Source organism: Diabrotica undecimpunctata, chromosome 6 (genome assembly GCF_040954645.1).
Source record: "Diabrotica undecimpunctata isolate CICGRU chromosome 6, icDiaUnde3, whole genome shotgun sequence".
Classification (NCBI taxonomy): Eukaryota; Metazoa; Arthropoda; class Insecta; order Coleoptera; family Chrysomelidae; genus Diabrotica; species Diabrotica undecimpunctata.
In genome coordinates this window covers 16,628,468-16,644,785 of record NC_092808.1, presented here as the reverse complement: position 1 = coordinate 16,644,785, position 16,318 = coordinate 16,628,468, and the positions used below count along the sequence as shown (strand labels likewise).

At 33.5% G+C, this 16,318-nt stretch overlaps 1 protein-coding gene across 2 annotated transcripts; it reads left to right on the top strand.

Annotated features, from left to right (window-relative positions):
- The first annotated feature begins 1,837 nt into the window (after window positions 1-1,837).
- Window positions 1,838-10,381, top strand: LOC140443193 (endoribonuclease Arlr-like). 2 transcript variants are annotated; one of them, XM_072534307.1, is made up of 5 exons: window positions 1,838-2,017; window positions 2,949-3,156; window positions 4,539-4,735; window positions 4,826-5,058; window positions 10,092-10,381. In XM_072534307.1, the coding sequence occupies exons 1-5, from the start codon at window positions 1,960-1,962 to the stop codon at window positions 10,323-10,325; spliced, it is 930 nt and encodes a 309-aa protein (XP_072390408.1). In that variant the 5' UTR covers window positions 1,838-1,959; the 3' UTR covers window positions 10,326-10,381. The 2 variants fall into 2 exon arrangements, with proteins under 2 accessions (XP_072390408.1, XP_072390407.1); XM_072534306.1 differs by having other exon boundaries at window positions 2,511-3,156.
- Window positions 10,382-16,318: the final 5,937 nt, after the last annotated feature.

The window sequence follows — 16,318 nt, the reverse complement described above, 5'->3', positions numbered from 1 at the left end:
CGTAAGTAAGTTATGTATATTGTCATTTGTAAATACTTATGAATATTGCATTTTAATTTGTATTGTATTATTATATTGAATTATGTTGCAGTGTATTGTATTGTATTTTTATATTAATAACAAAATAAACAATGAATTTTACTGCAGAGTATGTGTAAAAAAATGTTTTTGTATTCAACTCCTTTTATACATATATGAAAATAAAAATATATATTTTCATTAAAATATTAATTCAATCATTCATTTACTATACTCCTATTACAGGTCAAATATTTATATACAGCAAACGATGCACCATATACCTATATACCTAATTATTTTTCTCTTTCTGCTCTCTCTTACCTATAGCATTACATAATGTAATGATTGTGCAGATTGACTTCCATATAAATTTGTAACGGCGAACGCGTGTATAGAAGTATAACTTCTACCGGCAGTCCCACTGGACTGCCACACGTGGCCACACCCGTTTTTTTTTAAGGGATTAACGTTATTGTCCTGCAGTCTAAGCAGATTGTTATACTATCTTTTTGGGTAACGCAGTCATTGGTTGAGGATTGTGCCAGTCTGGTAATCAACTAAATAGTTTAAATAGGTAAAAGAAATAAATTAGACTTACAATAAATTTAATTTTACTACCCAAAACGACCGGTTTCGCTTTCTAACACAGACATGTAATATTGGCATAATTACTATAACTTTTTTGATCTATATCTTTATAAGACAGCACCCGAATATGGGCTGTTCATAATTTCAGCATTTAATTTACTTTGTACCACATGACCTGAGGATGCTTTGCAAATTTTAGAAAGCGAAACCGGTCGTTTTGGGTAGTAAAATTAAATTGATTGTGAGTACCTAAGTCTAATTTATTTCTTTTACCTATTTGAAATGGACTCACACAAGCAACACATTCATGATTTAAATAGTTTAAGTGTTTAATTTCGATTACATTCTCATTAATGAATTTTATTAATTCGATAGAGCCATCGTCTGATTGAGTAGCTTTGTTATATTTTGTTTTTTCGATGGCATATGTTACGTGACGTCGTAGTATTGGTGATCCAGTATCTTCCTTTATTTCTTATGGCCATTTTCCTCTTTCATCAATTAACAGTTTTAGGATGTATTTGCTCCATTGCAGCACTCTCTTCTTCATATCAGCAATTAGGTATAAGTACTTCTTTTGTCATTTCTTAAGAAACGTCGTTGTTTTGTTATTTCTATGAATTTCTATACCTCTGAAACTCTCATCTCTTTATTTTTTTTGTGCAGAAGTAAACAGAATAGGTATAAATAATCATGATTATCGTTGAATGTCTTCTAATTTATGCATCTTTAACGTAACTAAGTAACGGCTATTTTTATTTACTTTAACCGATATTAGAATTATCAAATGCCCTAGTAAACTTCAAAGACTGTATTAGGAAACATGATAAAAATATTTATTTAGAATAATCTGGGAATATTATCAAACAATATAGAAGTAAATATAAATATGCGTCTAATATATTCTTTGATTTTATGTTCAAATATTCATCACTTAGACATAGACAACACAAAATACGTTATGACAGTTTACCTACTTTTAAAAGGAATATATCTTTTATAAAATAGTACTTTACAATAGATAAAAAAAGAAAAATAGTTGCCAATAAGACTTTGATAATCCATTAATCCTAGATTCCTGTAAGAAGTAGTGCCAAATAGTTGCAAAAACCCTAGAATAAGAAACAATTTTTTGATTCTGGGGAAAAACCTTCACGACAAGGATATTTCTCTCTTTCTTTGTCTAAGCATAGGCATTTGTATTGTATCGTCCTTGTCTAACGTTTTTTTATACAAAAGAGGGGAGAGGGATTTGTTTTGATTTTGATAATTTTCTAAATTGCAAAATTAAAGGATGACACGATCTTTCTAATTTTTTAAACATAAGAACAACCTTTGTGACAACCTAAGATGTCTACAAGGACAACAGTAATATTTATTTTTACAATATTTATATCAAATGCTTTATGTAAGTTAAATTGATGTAATTTTATTATTCATTGTTCAAGACATTAAACATATTTTTAAATATATAAACGGTTAGCGATTTATCAGATTATAAGAACCAAGACATTACATTAGAAGAAAAGTCACATTCTCATATACATGCTCACATTCTTACTTTATCAGTAAAGAACATTTAATGTAAAGCTAAGATTTTTACTTAAACCTTTTTGAAATTTTTATGGTCTACCCCTTTTTTTCAAGGTGACTCTGATTTAATATCTTTATAGTTGGCTGGCATGCCCTTATCCTAGCTATTTCTCTTGAACTATAATCTCATTAATTATAATTCTTATAATCTTTTCATTATGGCCTACTCTAGTTGAAATACAACATATCCAAATAGTATATGTTCATTTTTTCAATATAATAAATATTTTTATCATATGATATAACATTCACCTTGACTAACCAATCATCAATAATATCTTTCTAAATATTTATCACATATTACACAGGTGCTGATAACTCAAATAGAAATATCAAGCAAAATCCTTGGCAGAATTTGAACAATTCAAGTTATAATTATAATACTCAGGACAAAAATTTTGTCACACCATGGCCAGCATTGGGTGGTCAGAGAAACCAACAGAACAATTTACAAAGTACTAGGGCACCTCAGTGGGTTCGTCCAAATAATGGGCCAAATTGGGTGAGAAATACTTCACCAAGTAACTCTCAGTTAAGTAATCAAAACAATAATGTACCAGTTCAAAATTTTAGACCAGTTTCACAAAATTCTAATTCATATAACCAACAAAGATATAACAGTGCAAGGGAACAAAATGTGAATTATCCTAGGTTTGATAGTAGTGTAAATAGGGCAAACCAAAATACATATAATCAGAGGGGTAGTTATGTGAGACCTACTGGAGTAAATACTGTTGTTTCTTCAGGGTCTTTCCTAACGGGTTCAGAAGATGCTAGACGAACTAACCAAGGATCTAGTCCTAATTCTAACATAGAAGTTGATGATAATGAATTACGTCAATTCTCAGAAGATCTTTTAAATAAAGATACTATTAATAATGCTGCTCAGTACATTACTATTAATTGGCAAGGCCTTACTACTTCAAGATCAACTAGAGATGAAGCTCCTTTGCAGTAAGTAATTTCTAAATTTTCTCTTTAGGCAATTCTTTGTATCTTATCTATAAGACTATAATTATTGTGTAGTTATAGAAATACCAAATTGTTTAAATATACCCCAATAATTGAGGACTAGAATATGCTGGTGTCTGATCAGCCTATGGTGGAGCAGTACAGCAAGAGATAAGGGCTTGCGGCTTGGTGATACTCCTCCATAGATTCGTACCGGAAGGGCGTGTTTTATTTAATTACTTAAGTTAGTTATAGTATATTAGATACAGAATAGAATATATCAAAAGAACAGGAACATTTTTTTCAGTTCAGTTTAACTAAAATCTTTCACTTAAAACAGAAATGATCAGAGTACTCAACACCTTCTCAGGGTGGAATAATTTGACAATTAATAGGTAGTGTGTGTTATTTCATAATTTTCATAATCTATAACCAAATCCTAAGAACAGTTATTAAATCTTGACTAGCCATTGTGATAAGACTTCTTCATTTTAGTGGTAACCTCTTGTTAGCAAGAAATCGGTTCGTAGTGGATCGTAAAAGCAGATAAAATACCTACAAAAAAGTTTCAAATAACATATTTCTTGTCAAAGTTATAATATAATCAAAATTTTTAAAGCAATCACCATTTTTGTAAAAAGAATTCAAAAATACTGATTTTGCTTTGCACAGATTACGTTAGGTCATAATGGGGAATAATTATATGCAGTTACGTTTGGCATAGTTATAAATAATTGTTAAACTTTTTAAACTCTCTTATACCTCATTGCATTTGCATCAGACGTAATATTTTAATTTTGCAAAGACCTACCTACGTTATAGGAAAATTAATTTTGTGTTTTATAGACACAATTTTTCCCTAAAATGAGTAATACTTTTCGAAATGTATAATAAGATGTTGGGAACTCGTTTTTCACTTATTTTTACACAGGGTGTCCAATTAAGTCAGCACCATATGAGAAACAACTTGTTTATTTTTAGTTTTATGAAAAAGTTCTGCCTATTCTAAAACCTAAAATACAATCCCAGTTTGCCAAAAAATATGAATTGTGGATATTGTTGACTCTTACATAAAATTAATATTTTTTGACACAGCGCCTATATGACTGGAAAAATTTAATATCTGATGATTGTATTCTGGTTTTAGATCATTCAGAACTATTTATAAAGAATAATTTTTTTTTATAAAACTAAAAATAAAAATGTTTTCCATACAGTGCAGAATTAAATTGGATTTTGGGGATTAATGGTGATTCATGTGGGGATTTTGTGATAATTGGCTTAAGTTTTGGTGTTTAAAAAAATAGTTTTTACCGACTTTTCATCCTCAGGTCCCCAATTTAATAAATAAAAACCTAAAATTATGTAAACATATGAATTTTTAGGCTTTTGTCTGTAAGTCCCGCAGCATATTCATTGTCTACAGTCTCAAAACTTTTGCCTTTATATGATAACTACATTTTGGAAGCAAACAAAAATGAAGTTTCTACACAACAAGAGAAGAATGAAGAGAGAGATCTGTTGAATGACATAGTTCAAACTCCTGTGATGCAATATACAAGGAATTTTCTCATGAGTAAAGGTTAGATAATTCAATACATTAGTTTTTATATTATATCAACACCTCAGTGCAAGAACTGGGTGGATATTTTCAGGTATTTTCAATTTTCAGGAAAAATAGGAAGAGATGTCCAAGAATTTAAAGATCTCTTGAATCTTATCTGGTTTAGTATGTATTCAAGGCAAGGAGGAAAGGTTGGTTCAAGCGCATTTGAACATGTCTTTTTGGCAGAGATAAAAAACAACCAAGTCTCTGGATTACATAACTGGGTATATTTCAACGAAGAAGAGAACAAGAATCATGCTAATTATTTGGGTTATATGAAGAAAATCGATTTGGGCGGCGTAAGTACCTATATGAAATGTGTGATATTATCTATTTCTTTCCTAGGTGGCGTAGTTACCCTACCGGACAAACAGTGTGACTTGTCGTTCCAGCTTTTTATATAGATAGATACCTATATGTTTTCTGCAGAGATTTCGGCATTTTTGTTTTAATTATTAACAATTTATTGTATGGTGGAAACTTTGCTGTATGCTGCACTAGTTTTGTGGGAAAGCTTATTGGATTCCATTCCTCAGAGGGTAGAGTACCAAATATTTTACGATCATGGAACTGTAAAGGCTATTCCTTCGATATAACTTAGCAAATCTCAAGGCGTTGATTCAGTATGTGTTTGGTTTTATCAAGTTGTGCATAAGAGGAGAATAAATATTAATCGATTTATATAGCACATTTAATAACAAGAGAATATTTTACATAACTATTAAGAAAAAAATAGTTTTTTTTACAAAATTGTTGATTTATACTGGGTTTTGAATATCGCGCGAAATAGCGAAATATAACGTTGTTGACTGCATTTTAGAGAGAGCGTCACACACCTGGCTTAGTGACTTTTTTCTAGTTGGGTCATTTTGTTCCATCCGCATTACAGCCCTATCCACCTCAGACGTCCTATCTTAATGTTTTACAATATCAGGTTCCTGGTATATTCTATAAAGTTCGAAGTTTTTCCACATTTCATTGTCATTCGCTGCTCCATAGATTTCCCTTAGTACTTTTCTTTCGAAACGTCCTAACATGTTTTGATTACTTTTTGTTCGAGTCCAGGTTTCTGAACCATATGTTAGGACTGGGCGTATTATTATTTTGTAGAGTTTTATTTTTGTATTTCTCAATATAATTGTGGATTTAAGGAGGAGATTGAGCCCAAAATAGCATCTGTTGGCCGTGCAAATTCTGTGGTTTATTTCTGCGGTAGTATTATTTTCAGTCATTAACTACCACCGAACGAGATGGTCATCTGCATCTGCGGTACTAACTTCGCCACGCAGGCCGGTATGAATACTCACATACGGAGGCTACGCTACCGAGGATCCAGACAAGATGATGACAACTTCTGCGGCATTTGTTAGCGTGCATTTAAGTCGTACTAGGGTGTGCGTCAACACATGCGCCGCGCTCATCCTGATGCGTACAACGGGTAGCTCGAGCGGAAGTACGGGAATCCCAATAGGCTGGTGAGATTCACCGACGAGGATCTCATCCGGATGGGGCAGGAGGAATTTCGGTACGAAGGCTGATTCATCCTTGAGTATTTGATGGAAATTTTTCCGAATAATACTAAGGAGCAGATTCGACGTGCCCGGGTTAAGCCCGAATACAAGGAATTTCTCGAAAATCTCAAGGAGGAAGAGCGACGTAGGAATCGATCTACGAGTCCCGTCGCTGGACCTTCTAACATCGAGACTTTCGCGAACTATGCCTCTTCGAAGGGAGAAACCTCGCCGGTGAGAACACCGGCTCAGGGTCAATCGGACACCCTCTCGCCCCTGTGCTCAACAACGTGGGTCAGCACGGTGAACATACGTCCGCTTGTGTGCAGAACCCCGAGGTTGATGAGCCCGTTCCGGTGAGAGATTGTGTGGCGATTGCCTCTTATATCAACGATTATATCACAAGCAAGAACGGACGGTGGGAAATGTAATTAGAACTTTTTAGATATACTCAACTCACGAATGCTGAGCCACATCGTGAGGGCCTCAGGTTTCTGCTAAATGAGTATATAACCACAGAATTTACTACTATGAGTGCCGGGAAGCGAAAGCAGCCAAAATCTCACAATACAACTTTGAAAAAATCGAAAGCTTACAGCTTACAACGCCCCGACTATAGAAAATAGACGTGAAAGGGCTCAACGATACCGTTAGACCCAAACACGATTTCATGCCGATAAATCCGCTCTGGCTCTTGCGATCATAGATGACAAGCCTCTCTAGGGTATCGATGTATACCCCGACATCAGAACAGTGGAAAGGGAATATCGGACGATCTTTTCATCAAGATCGCCTACAGACAACGAACCAATTTCAGATCAGAAGGAACCGCTTGTGATCAGCTATGCTGTAACAGAAGCGGAAATTCTCGAAAATCAAGTCTCAAGCAGTCGGTCCTCAGTTTATTAAGATCGAGGAGCTGCGTAAGGTACCTGTTCAGAAATTGGTTTTAGTCTACAATATCATGCTCCAGTATGGTGTTGTGTGCTTATTTTCATATACTTCGTTTTGTTGGTGTTTATTATTAAACCCATGTTTGTAACTGATTCTTTTAATGCTACATACGTCTCTCGTACAGCGTTTTCCGTTCTCCAGAATATGGATATCATCAGCGTAGGCAAGGATTTGCACAGATTTATTATTTATTGAACCAGTAGTTGTGATTTGTGACATACGTATTACTTTTTCCAGAGCCAGATTGAACAGTACCTATACAGGAGAGAGGGTTTCCCTGGCGCAGTCCGTTATTTTGTTTTAAAAGGTTCAGACAGTTCCCCTGCATTCGTACTCTACATTCAACTTTTTCAAGAGTTAGTTTTATTAAATTTACCAACTGATTTGGTATTCCTAGCTCTTTCATTGCTTTGAACATTTCTCTTCTATTCACAGAATCATAGGCTGCTTTATATTGTGTAAATATGTGATGAGTATCAATGTTTATAAATCAAAAGTAACCGTAATTTTGCACAAGGGTTTTGCGTTGTATAAACTTTTTTTGATACATATTGATAATTTAACCATTAAACTCTCATCTGGTATTCTTCTTCAAGTTCCGCTCCTATTGGAAATCATTCTGGCAATTATAATTTTGTTGGTTACGCGCCTGAATAGTTCAATTGAACTGCATCCAAACCATTCACGGAGATTGCGTAGCCACGAGATTTTACGTCTTCCAACGCTTCTTCTGCCTTTGATTTTACCCTGCATTATATTCCTTAGTAGTTCGTATTTTTCACCTCTCATGATGTGCCCCAAGTATTCCAATTTCCTGATTTTTATGGAATTTAAAACTTCGCATTGTTTTCCTAGTTGTTCGAGAACTTGTTCGTTTGTTTTGCGATCCATCCATGATATTTTCAAAATACGTCGGTAATACCATATTTCGAATGCTTCTAGGTTTTTAATGTTGGATTTTTTAAGTGTTCACGCATCTGGTAGACTTACGTAGAATTACCGTGTCTTCATTATTTTCTGATTAATGTTATTGCAAAAAGAAGCCTGGGATAAACAAATAAAACACCTTTTAAACTAATTGATGGGTCGATCTGAAATTTTGAGGGATTGTTAAGGACCACAATACCCAACTTTGAAGACAACAACAAATTCCTAGGTTGATTTTTTACAATAGTTATAAACAAATAACGGTTTTACCTTATATTGTAGTTTTCAATTAATTTTATAACTTTTAGCGATCGCCATTTTAAACATTGTTAATGGTAAGCAAAGAATAAAAAAAAAATGGCATATTTTACACTAAATTGTTAATAAATACGTAAAATAGTTTCGAAACACAATTAAGATTTCTGCCTTAATCTGAGCCTTTTAAAAATTGCAAGGCAAAGCAGACGTTGATAAAGATGTTAATAGAGACATGGGGAATCTAAAATTTGCATTCCACGACATGTCTCCTCAACTAAGCAGAAATCATTAGCGAATTGGTTTCTTGTACTCATACAGAGTAGATCCGAATAAAATGAAAAAGACAGTCAAGATTTGATTTCACGTACAAAGCGTCTATGTATCTGTTTATACGTATTTCGCCCTAATAAGGCTCATCAGAACAGCTATTCATTGGCGTTCTCAAAGTGAAAAATAAATCTTTCCTGTCTTTAAGAAGCAACACAAAAATGGCTTCGAAACGGACGCAATAGCGACATCTGATAATAAATCCGTAAAATAGTTTCGAAACAATTCAGATTTCTGCCTTAATCATTCTGCCCTAATCTATTAACATCTTTATCAACGTCTGCTTTGCCTTGCAATTTTTAGAAGGCTCAGATTAAGGCAGAAACCTGAATTGTGTTTCGAACTATTTTACGGATTTATTATCAGATGTCGCTATTGCGTCCGTTTCGAAGCCATTTTAGTGTTGCTTCTTAAAGACAGGAAAGATTTAGTTTTCACGTTGAGAACGCCTATGAATATCTGTTCTGATGAGCCTTATTAGGGCGAAATACGTATAAACAGATACATAGACGCTTTGTACGTGAAATCAAATCTTGACTGTCTTTTTCATTTTATTCGGATCTACTCTGTATGAGTACAAGAAACCAATTCGCTAATGATTTCTGCTTAGTTGAGGAGACATGTCGTGGAATGCAAATTTTAGATTCCCCATGTCTCTATTAACATCTTTATCAACGTCTGCTTTGCCTTGCAATTTTTAGAAGGCTCAGATTAAGGCAGAAATCTGAATTGTGTTTCGAAACTATTTTACGGATTTATTATCAGATGTCGCTATTGCGTCCGTTTCGAAGCCATTTTAGTGTTGCTTCTTAAAGACAGGAAAGATTTATTTTTCACGTTGAGAACGCCTATGAAAATCTGTTCTGATGAGCCTTATTAGGGCGAAATACGTATAAACAGATACATAGATGCTTTGTACGTGAAATCAAATCTTGACTGTCTTTTTCATTAAATTGTTAATAATTAAAAAAAGACGCCCTTTCTTTTATATACCTGGATTTGTCACAGTCCTGAACAGAGTCATTTTTGCTTATTTCCCTATGTCGAGATGCATGGGTGCTTGCATCCGTATCATAACCAAACCTTTTAATATGTTTTTTTGTGCTGTCTTTTTAATGAAATTTTGAAAAAAATTTAAAATTTGATAAAGAATTTTTTGACGATTAGATCCCTCTCTTGTAGAGGTATTTCTGAAATTTGATCATTGCTCTAAAGATGGCAGTGGATGGCTAGGAATTAAATGCTTTACTTTGATGAATTACTTTTCATTTCAATTAATTCGTTAAAATTGTACAAATAATGTATAAAGATAAAAAAAACATTATAAATGTGTCTAAAACTTGTATTTTTTGCAGAAAGGGCATATAGTTAAATTCCATTTTACTCTCAATGGTGTAGATAAACCAGTAAACTCCATGTTTATTGGTACCAGTCCTGAATTCGAAATGGCTTTATATTCAACCTGCTTTATCCTGAGACCAGACAGAGTGTGTCCTCTAAAGTTGAATGGCAATCGTTTTATTATTAGGACTTACACATTCAGATACCGAGGAAAGAATTTGATTGGAAGTGCATTCCCAGAGATCTAATTTTGTGATATGTTGTTTTATTATTTTTTATTAATAAAGAATTAAAGTCTGTACAAGTCATTTTTTTACTTTTCTCAGTGTTGATTCGATGTCAGATGAAGAACATGAAGACTCTCAAAATAGTAACACCCATGGCAAACAATAAGATAAAAACAAAGACTTAAACGTGAAGATTCAAAAGACAAAGAAGCTTAAATTACACTCTCAAATAGGTTTCAGTCATTTCCACAGGAAAATTCAGTAATGATACGAATAAAAATCCACCAGTCTCAAAACCCCCTACAATATTTATATATGGCGTGAATGACTATAGCAAAATGATAGATAATTTAGCTCAAGCAATAGAAGTAGAAACTTATTTTACTAAAGCCTTAACAAACAACACAATAAAAATTTTACCAAATACACCTGAATCCTACAGAAAATTAATACATCACGTGCGAGAGGAAAACATCGTCCACCATACATACCAACCTAAGAAAGAGAGAGCAGTTATTTGAGACCTACATCCCTCCTTACCGATAGATGAAATAAAAGCGGAAATCCAGAAAAGGGTAATAAGGTAAGGAACATTAGAAATGTCAGACAAACATTGAGCGGTGAACCATTAACATTATTTTTTGTGGACCCCTAGCCTCAAACGAACAACAAAGAAATATTTGAACTACAGTATATACAACATTGTAAAATAAGGGTAGAATCACCGAGAATTAAAAGAAATATACCACAATGTACACGATGTCAAGAATATGGTCACACTAAAAACTATGCAAAACCATATATGTAATTGCGTAAAATACATTGGATCACACAATACAAAGGACTGCAAGAAACCAAAAAACACGCGAGCAACTTTTACTCACTGCAATGGTGACCATCCTTCTAAAATTATAGAAAATGTTTTGTTTATCGTGAACTACTAAATGTCAGATACAATGACAAAACAAATCACCACTCAAAATCCTGTCAACAGTCCCAATGTAAATATATCTACCCAATATCATGCTCACAATTTCAACAGAATCAATTATAGAGATGCTGCCATTGGAAACATAAATGCAGATAACAAAAATAACAATGAATTACCAGATAAACTATCAAATTTCCTAAACGAATTCAAAAATATGTTCTCTCAACTCTTAAACCAAAATAGCAGTATTTTGGCCATGTTAACTACAGTCATTAACAAAATAGCTTTCACGTTATTACGAATTGCGTCGTGTATGCTAATGGTATTTCAAACCATATACTAGAGATATCACTGTTTTTAAAAATGAATAATATAGATATTCTATTAATATCTGAAAGCCATGCCACACAAAGAACGGGTATTGACATACCTTTACTATACTGTGTATTATGCAAACCATCCAGAGGGAGGAGCACATGCAGGCTCTGCCGTTATTATTGAATCAAAAATTAAACACTGTGCAGTCCAACCTTATATTACGGAAAAAGTCCAAATAGCAATCATTAAAATCGAAACAAACCCACTCTCAGTGTAGCATCAGTATACAGCCTACCTAGACATCCCGTTTCATGCGAAGAGTCTCATGATTTTATACAAACTCTTGGATCCAAATTCACAGCAGTAGGAGACTGGAATGCCAAACACGCCACATGGGGTTCCAGATTACTCATGCCTAAAGGTCGAGTATTAATGAATATCATTCAACAAAATAACTTAAAATACTTATCAACGGGAGAACCCACATACTGGCCTACAGACCCCAAGAAAATCCCAGATTTGTTAGATTTTGCTGTAACAAAAAGAATAGCTGACATCGATAGTGGAATAAAGTCAAACTTCATTTTAACATCAAACCACAGTACAATAATAATAACGTTAAGCCCACACATAATATGGAGAACACCGCCACCCAAACTCACAACTAAAGAATCAAACTGGGATGTTTTCCAAAATCTTGTAAATATTAAGATTAGACTAGATATAAGAATAAAAGAAAACTAAGACGTAGAGAAAGCAGTAGACTATTTAACAACAGTTACAGTTACAAACAACAGGATGGGAAGCAACACCAAAGCGCCAAAGAAGTGTATAAGAAAACCATAATACCCCCCTCCATATAATAGAACTTGTAGCAGAAAAAAGAAGAGCTCGACGCATATGGCAACAAACGAGAAATCCGCTAAATAAAACGTACCTTAACAGGATAAGTCATAGACTAAATAGAGCATTACATGAAGAAAAAAACGACTCTTTCGAGTTTTATGTTTCGAACCTGTCACATGAAGACCACTCTATATCTTCTTCTTCAAGTGCCATCTCCGCGGCAGAGGTCGGCAATCATCATAGCTATTCGGACTTTTGAGACGGCTGCTCTGAACAGTTCATTTGATGTACATCCGTACCACTCTCTCAGGTTGCGCAGCCATGACATTCTACGGAAACTCTATATGGAAAGCTACAAAAAAATTTTTTTTTTTTTTTTATTTCGAATTAACGTGTCTCAACATCTTAGGTCATTGACACGGGAGCAAAGGTTTACAATAGTACTTACAAAGTTATGATACAAAGTTTACAATTGTGAAGAATAAAATATTATGTAAATTATATTTTGTTAAACAATTGAGAAGTTTTTAAAAAGTCTATTAGGCTCTTGAGTCGGCTTGAACAGTTCAGAAGTTCTTCTAGACTATGGGTTATATTGTAGGCAATGCGGGTGGCCTGGTAGTGCTGACATTCTGTGAGGATGTGTTTGACGGTGATAGGAATATCGTTGCAGTGATAACTGTTGGTCTGTAGAGGACATAAGATGACCGTGTGTCAAACGTGTGTGTCCTATTCTCAATCTTCGTATTGCTATCTTTTCTTTTCTGTTCAGAGATGCTAGGGATAAATAGCTGTAAACATTAGGTTGTATTTCTCTGAGCTTTGTGTTTTTGGTGATCCAAAGTTTCTGCCACTTGTCTTGGATATTCCTTTTGAATTTTGATTTTAAATCTTCTTGGAGCTGTTTGATGCTTCTTTTGCAGCGCTGTCAGCCATCTCATTTCCTTGGATGCTGATATGAGAAGGCACCCATATTATTGTTATTGAAGTCCCTCGGGAAGTGAGGAGATGGATCGATTCTAATATTTTTTGTACTAAATGATGTTGATTGTAAATATTTTTTAACGATTGAATTGCGGATAAGGAATCGGTACACAGAGCTACACTTTGATGATTGTCAAAAGGGAACTCGAGAGCTTTTGAAATACTAAAGAGTTCTCCTGAAAATACGCTACATTCGTTTGATATTCGGTATTGTCGCAGCACTGTATCAACTGTAGTGACAGAACAGCCAACTCCATCTGCGTTTCGGGATGCATCGGTATAAAGCACCTTATCATAGTGGGATGTATTCACAATATCTTTGAAAGCTTGTCAAAAAAATTTAAACGACCGAGAATATCAAATTCACCTTTAAGAAAAATAGATATGACCTGAGCCCGTACAAATACAGAAAAAACAACAGTATTCGCAGACCATCTTGCAATTGTATTCTCAGCACCAGATTCTAATAACGATAAAAATGATATAAGAATGTACCTCGAAACTCCATGTCAAATATCTCTTCCTCTAATAACATTTACTTCGACAACTAATAAAAATGCTAAATCCTAAGAAAGCTCCTGGCTATGATTTGATAACAGGAGAATTACTTTCCAAGATATAATGGAAATTTGCTTAAGTTACTATGATTCCAAAACCTGGTAAGCCCGCAACACAAGCAAATTCATATCGACCTATAAGCCTACTCCCAATAATGTCGAAAGTATTAGAAAGGCTTCTTCTTCTTATAGTTCCTTCTCCTATCGGAGGTTGGCTATCATCACAGCTATCCAACCTCCGATAGGAGAAGGAACTACAAGATGAAGAAGCCTTTCTAATACTTTCGACATTATTAGAAAGGCTACTATTATATAAAATCGAGTAAGTTGTTCCCATAAACGAAAATATAACACAACACTGTTATGTTATAGTATCATGCCACAACACCAATTCGGATTTAGACGTGAACACTGAATCATTCAAAAATGCCACAGAATAGTAAATATAATTAAAACAATTCCCGAAGAAAATAAATTACACCTAACAGGCAAAAATTATTCAATAAAATATAAAAATTACACCACTGATCACAACAACGAACTGATAAATAATTTATTCACCCAACCACTTGCTGAAAGAAGATTGAAGACAGTATGGCCAGAAGACCTACCGCAATAATAATTCTTAGAGAACCGCCACTGGACGGTACCTAATTCACGTTAATTTACTTATAGACTATTTGCTTATTAGTCTGTGTATAGAGTAGATTGTAAACATGTAATACAACTATAAAAAAAATTGTTGGCTTCATTATGATCAGATAACATTATCTGCCTTGTTTGAGAGTTTTTTGCTAGATCTCTACTTTTCTCATTGGACCACTACTTCCTTTCGTTACTTTTGTTCTTACATCCAAGTAAATTTTTGTTCGCCTTTTTACTTCTGTCTCTAATTCGTCTTTTTACAAGTTAAATAAATTGTATATTCACATTAAGCTCTAGTAATTCGTTTTCTTCGCCGATAACTTCTATTCTTTAAAATTTGACATACAGATATTTTTTCAAGACAATCCTCCCATTGTTGTATGATTTCTTTCTCAGTGTTGATTCTGTTACCTTGTAACTAACTAAATTGTATTTCTTTTATAAGTATATATTTCTCCTAGATTTTGTACAATTGTGTATTATTTTCGTAACTGTTTTCTTTTGCTGGAAAACGATCTAGAGACGGTAAAAAAAACATAAAAGAAAACCGTCTTGAGCAGGAGTAAGAATTGAATGAAAAGTTAAACTATAATATATAATATAATATATAATAAAAAAATGCCAGTGGGACGAAATATAAATGTTTTTATAATTAAGTATGTAAAAATATTTTAAAAAGGAAGGCACAGTAGATTTTCATATGCCTAGGTATTGATTTTATTATAATATATTATTGTATGTTAGTAGGTACACGTTGTTAGTAAGTACACGTAAATTCGAACTATAATAATAGCATTGTTTAATAGATTCTAAAGTGTAGCCACAGTTTGTCACGTAGGTAGTGGTGTGGTAATCTTACAATTAAAAAGGCTTTTTTTGAAAATATTGTATTTTTAAGAAATCTGTCATATGAAAGCTTGGTTTGAAATTGTTTAATAGATGGCGCTGGTTTTATGTCAAAATAATAGGAAGTTACTGATCATTTTCTTTAAGGTAAAATATATATTAATTACTTGCAAAAGAGGAATAAAACAGGAGATAATTATCGGGCTCAATAGAATGTTTGGAAGTGGACTTCAATGAAAATTAGAGAAGTCTTATAAAAAGGATTATTTAGGTTTTATGGAGGGATTAACTATTATTATTTGAACACCCCAATAGGCTTTCGACAAGAAGACATGTCGTCTCCTAAATTGTTTACAACTTTGCTAGAATTAGAATACGTATGTAAAACAACATATTGGAACGAGAAGGTCATCAATGTAGATGGGAAATTTTTAAATAATCTTAAGTTTGCAGATGAAATCGTTCTCCAAACGCTCTATTCCATCATTTTTTCGAATTCCAGACAATCAATGTTGATATAAGTATATTGAGTTTCTCGGTATCTCCCAAAAGTACGAAAATTGTACTCGAAACGCCTGTTCAGATATTGTAGAAACTAATAACTCTTCCTGAGTTTGCTGAACATTTTTTTCGGAAATAGTTTAGTACTTTGGCAGACTTAAGACAAAATAGTCTTTTGGATAGAAAAAATCAATTAGGATCAACTTAGCGTCAGTATGATATTGGTTAATGTTATGTAAATTGCATACAATTGACGAACTCGGTTATAACTTGATCATAACAATGAATTCTTTATTGCTTTATTTTACTTTTCGTATATTATTAAGTTGTAATTATTAACGACCCAACAGGTCTTTATTGAAATCGTGGTTTTATCTATCCGTCCG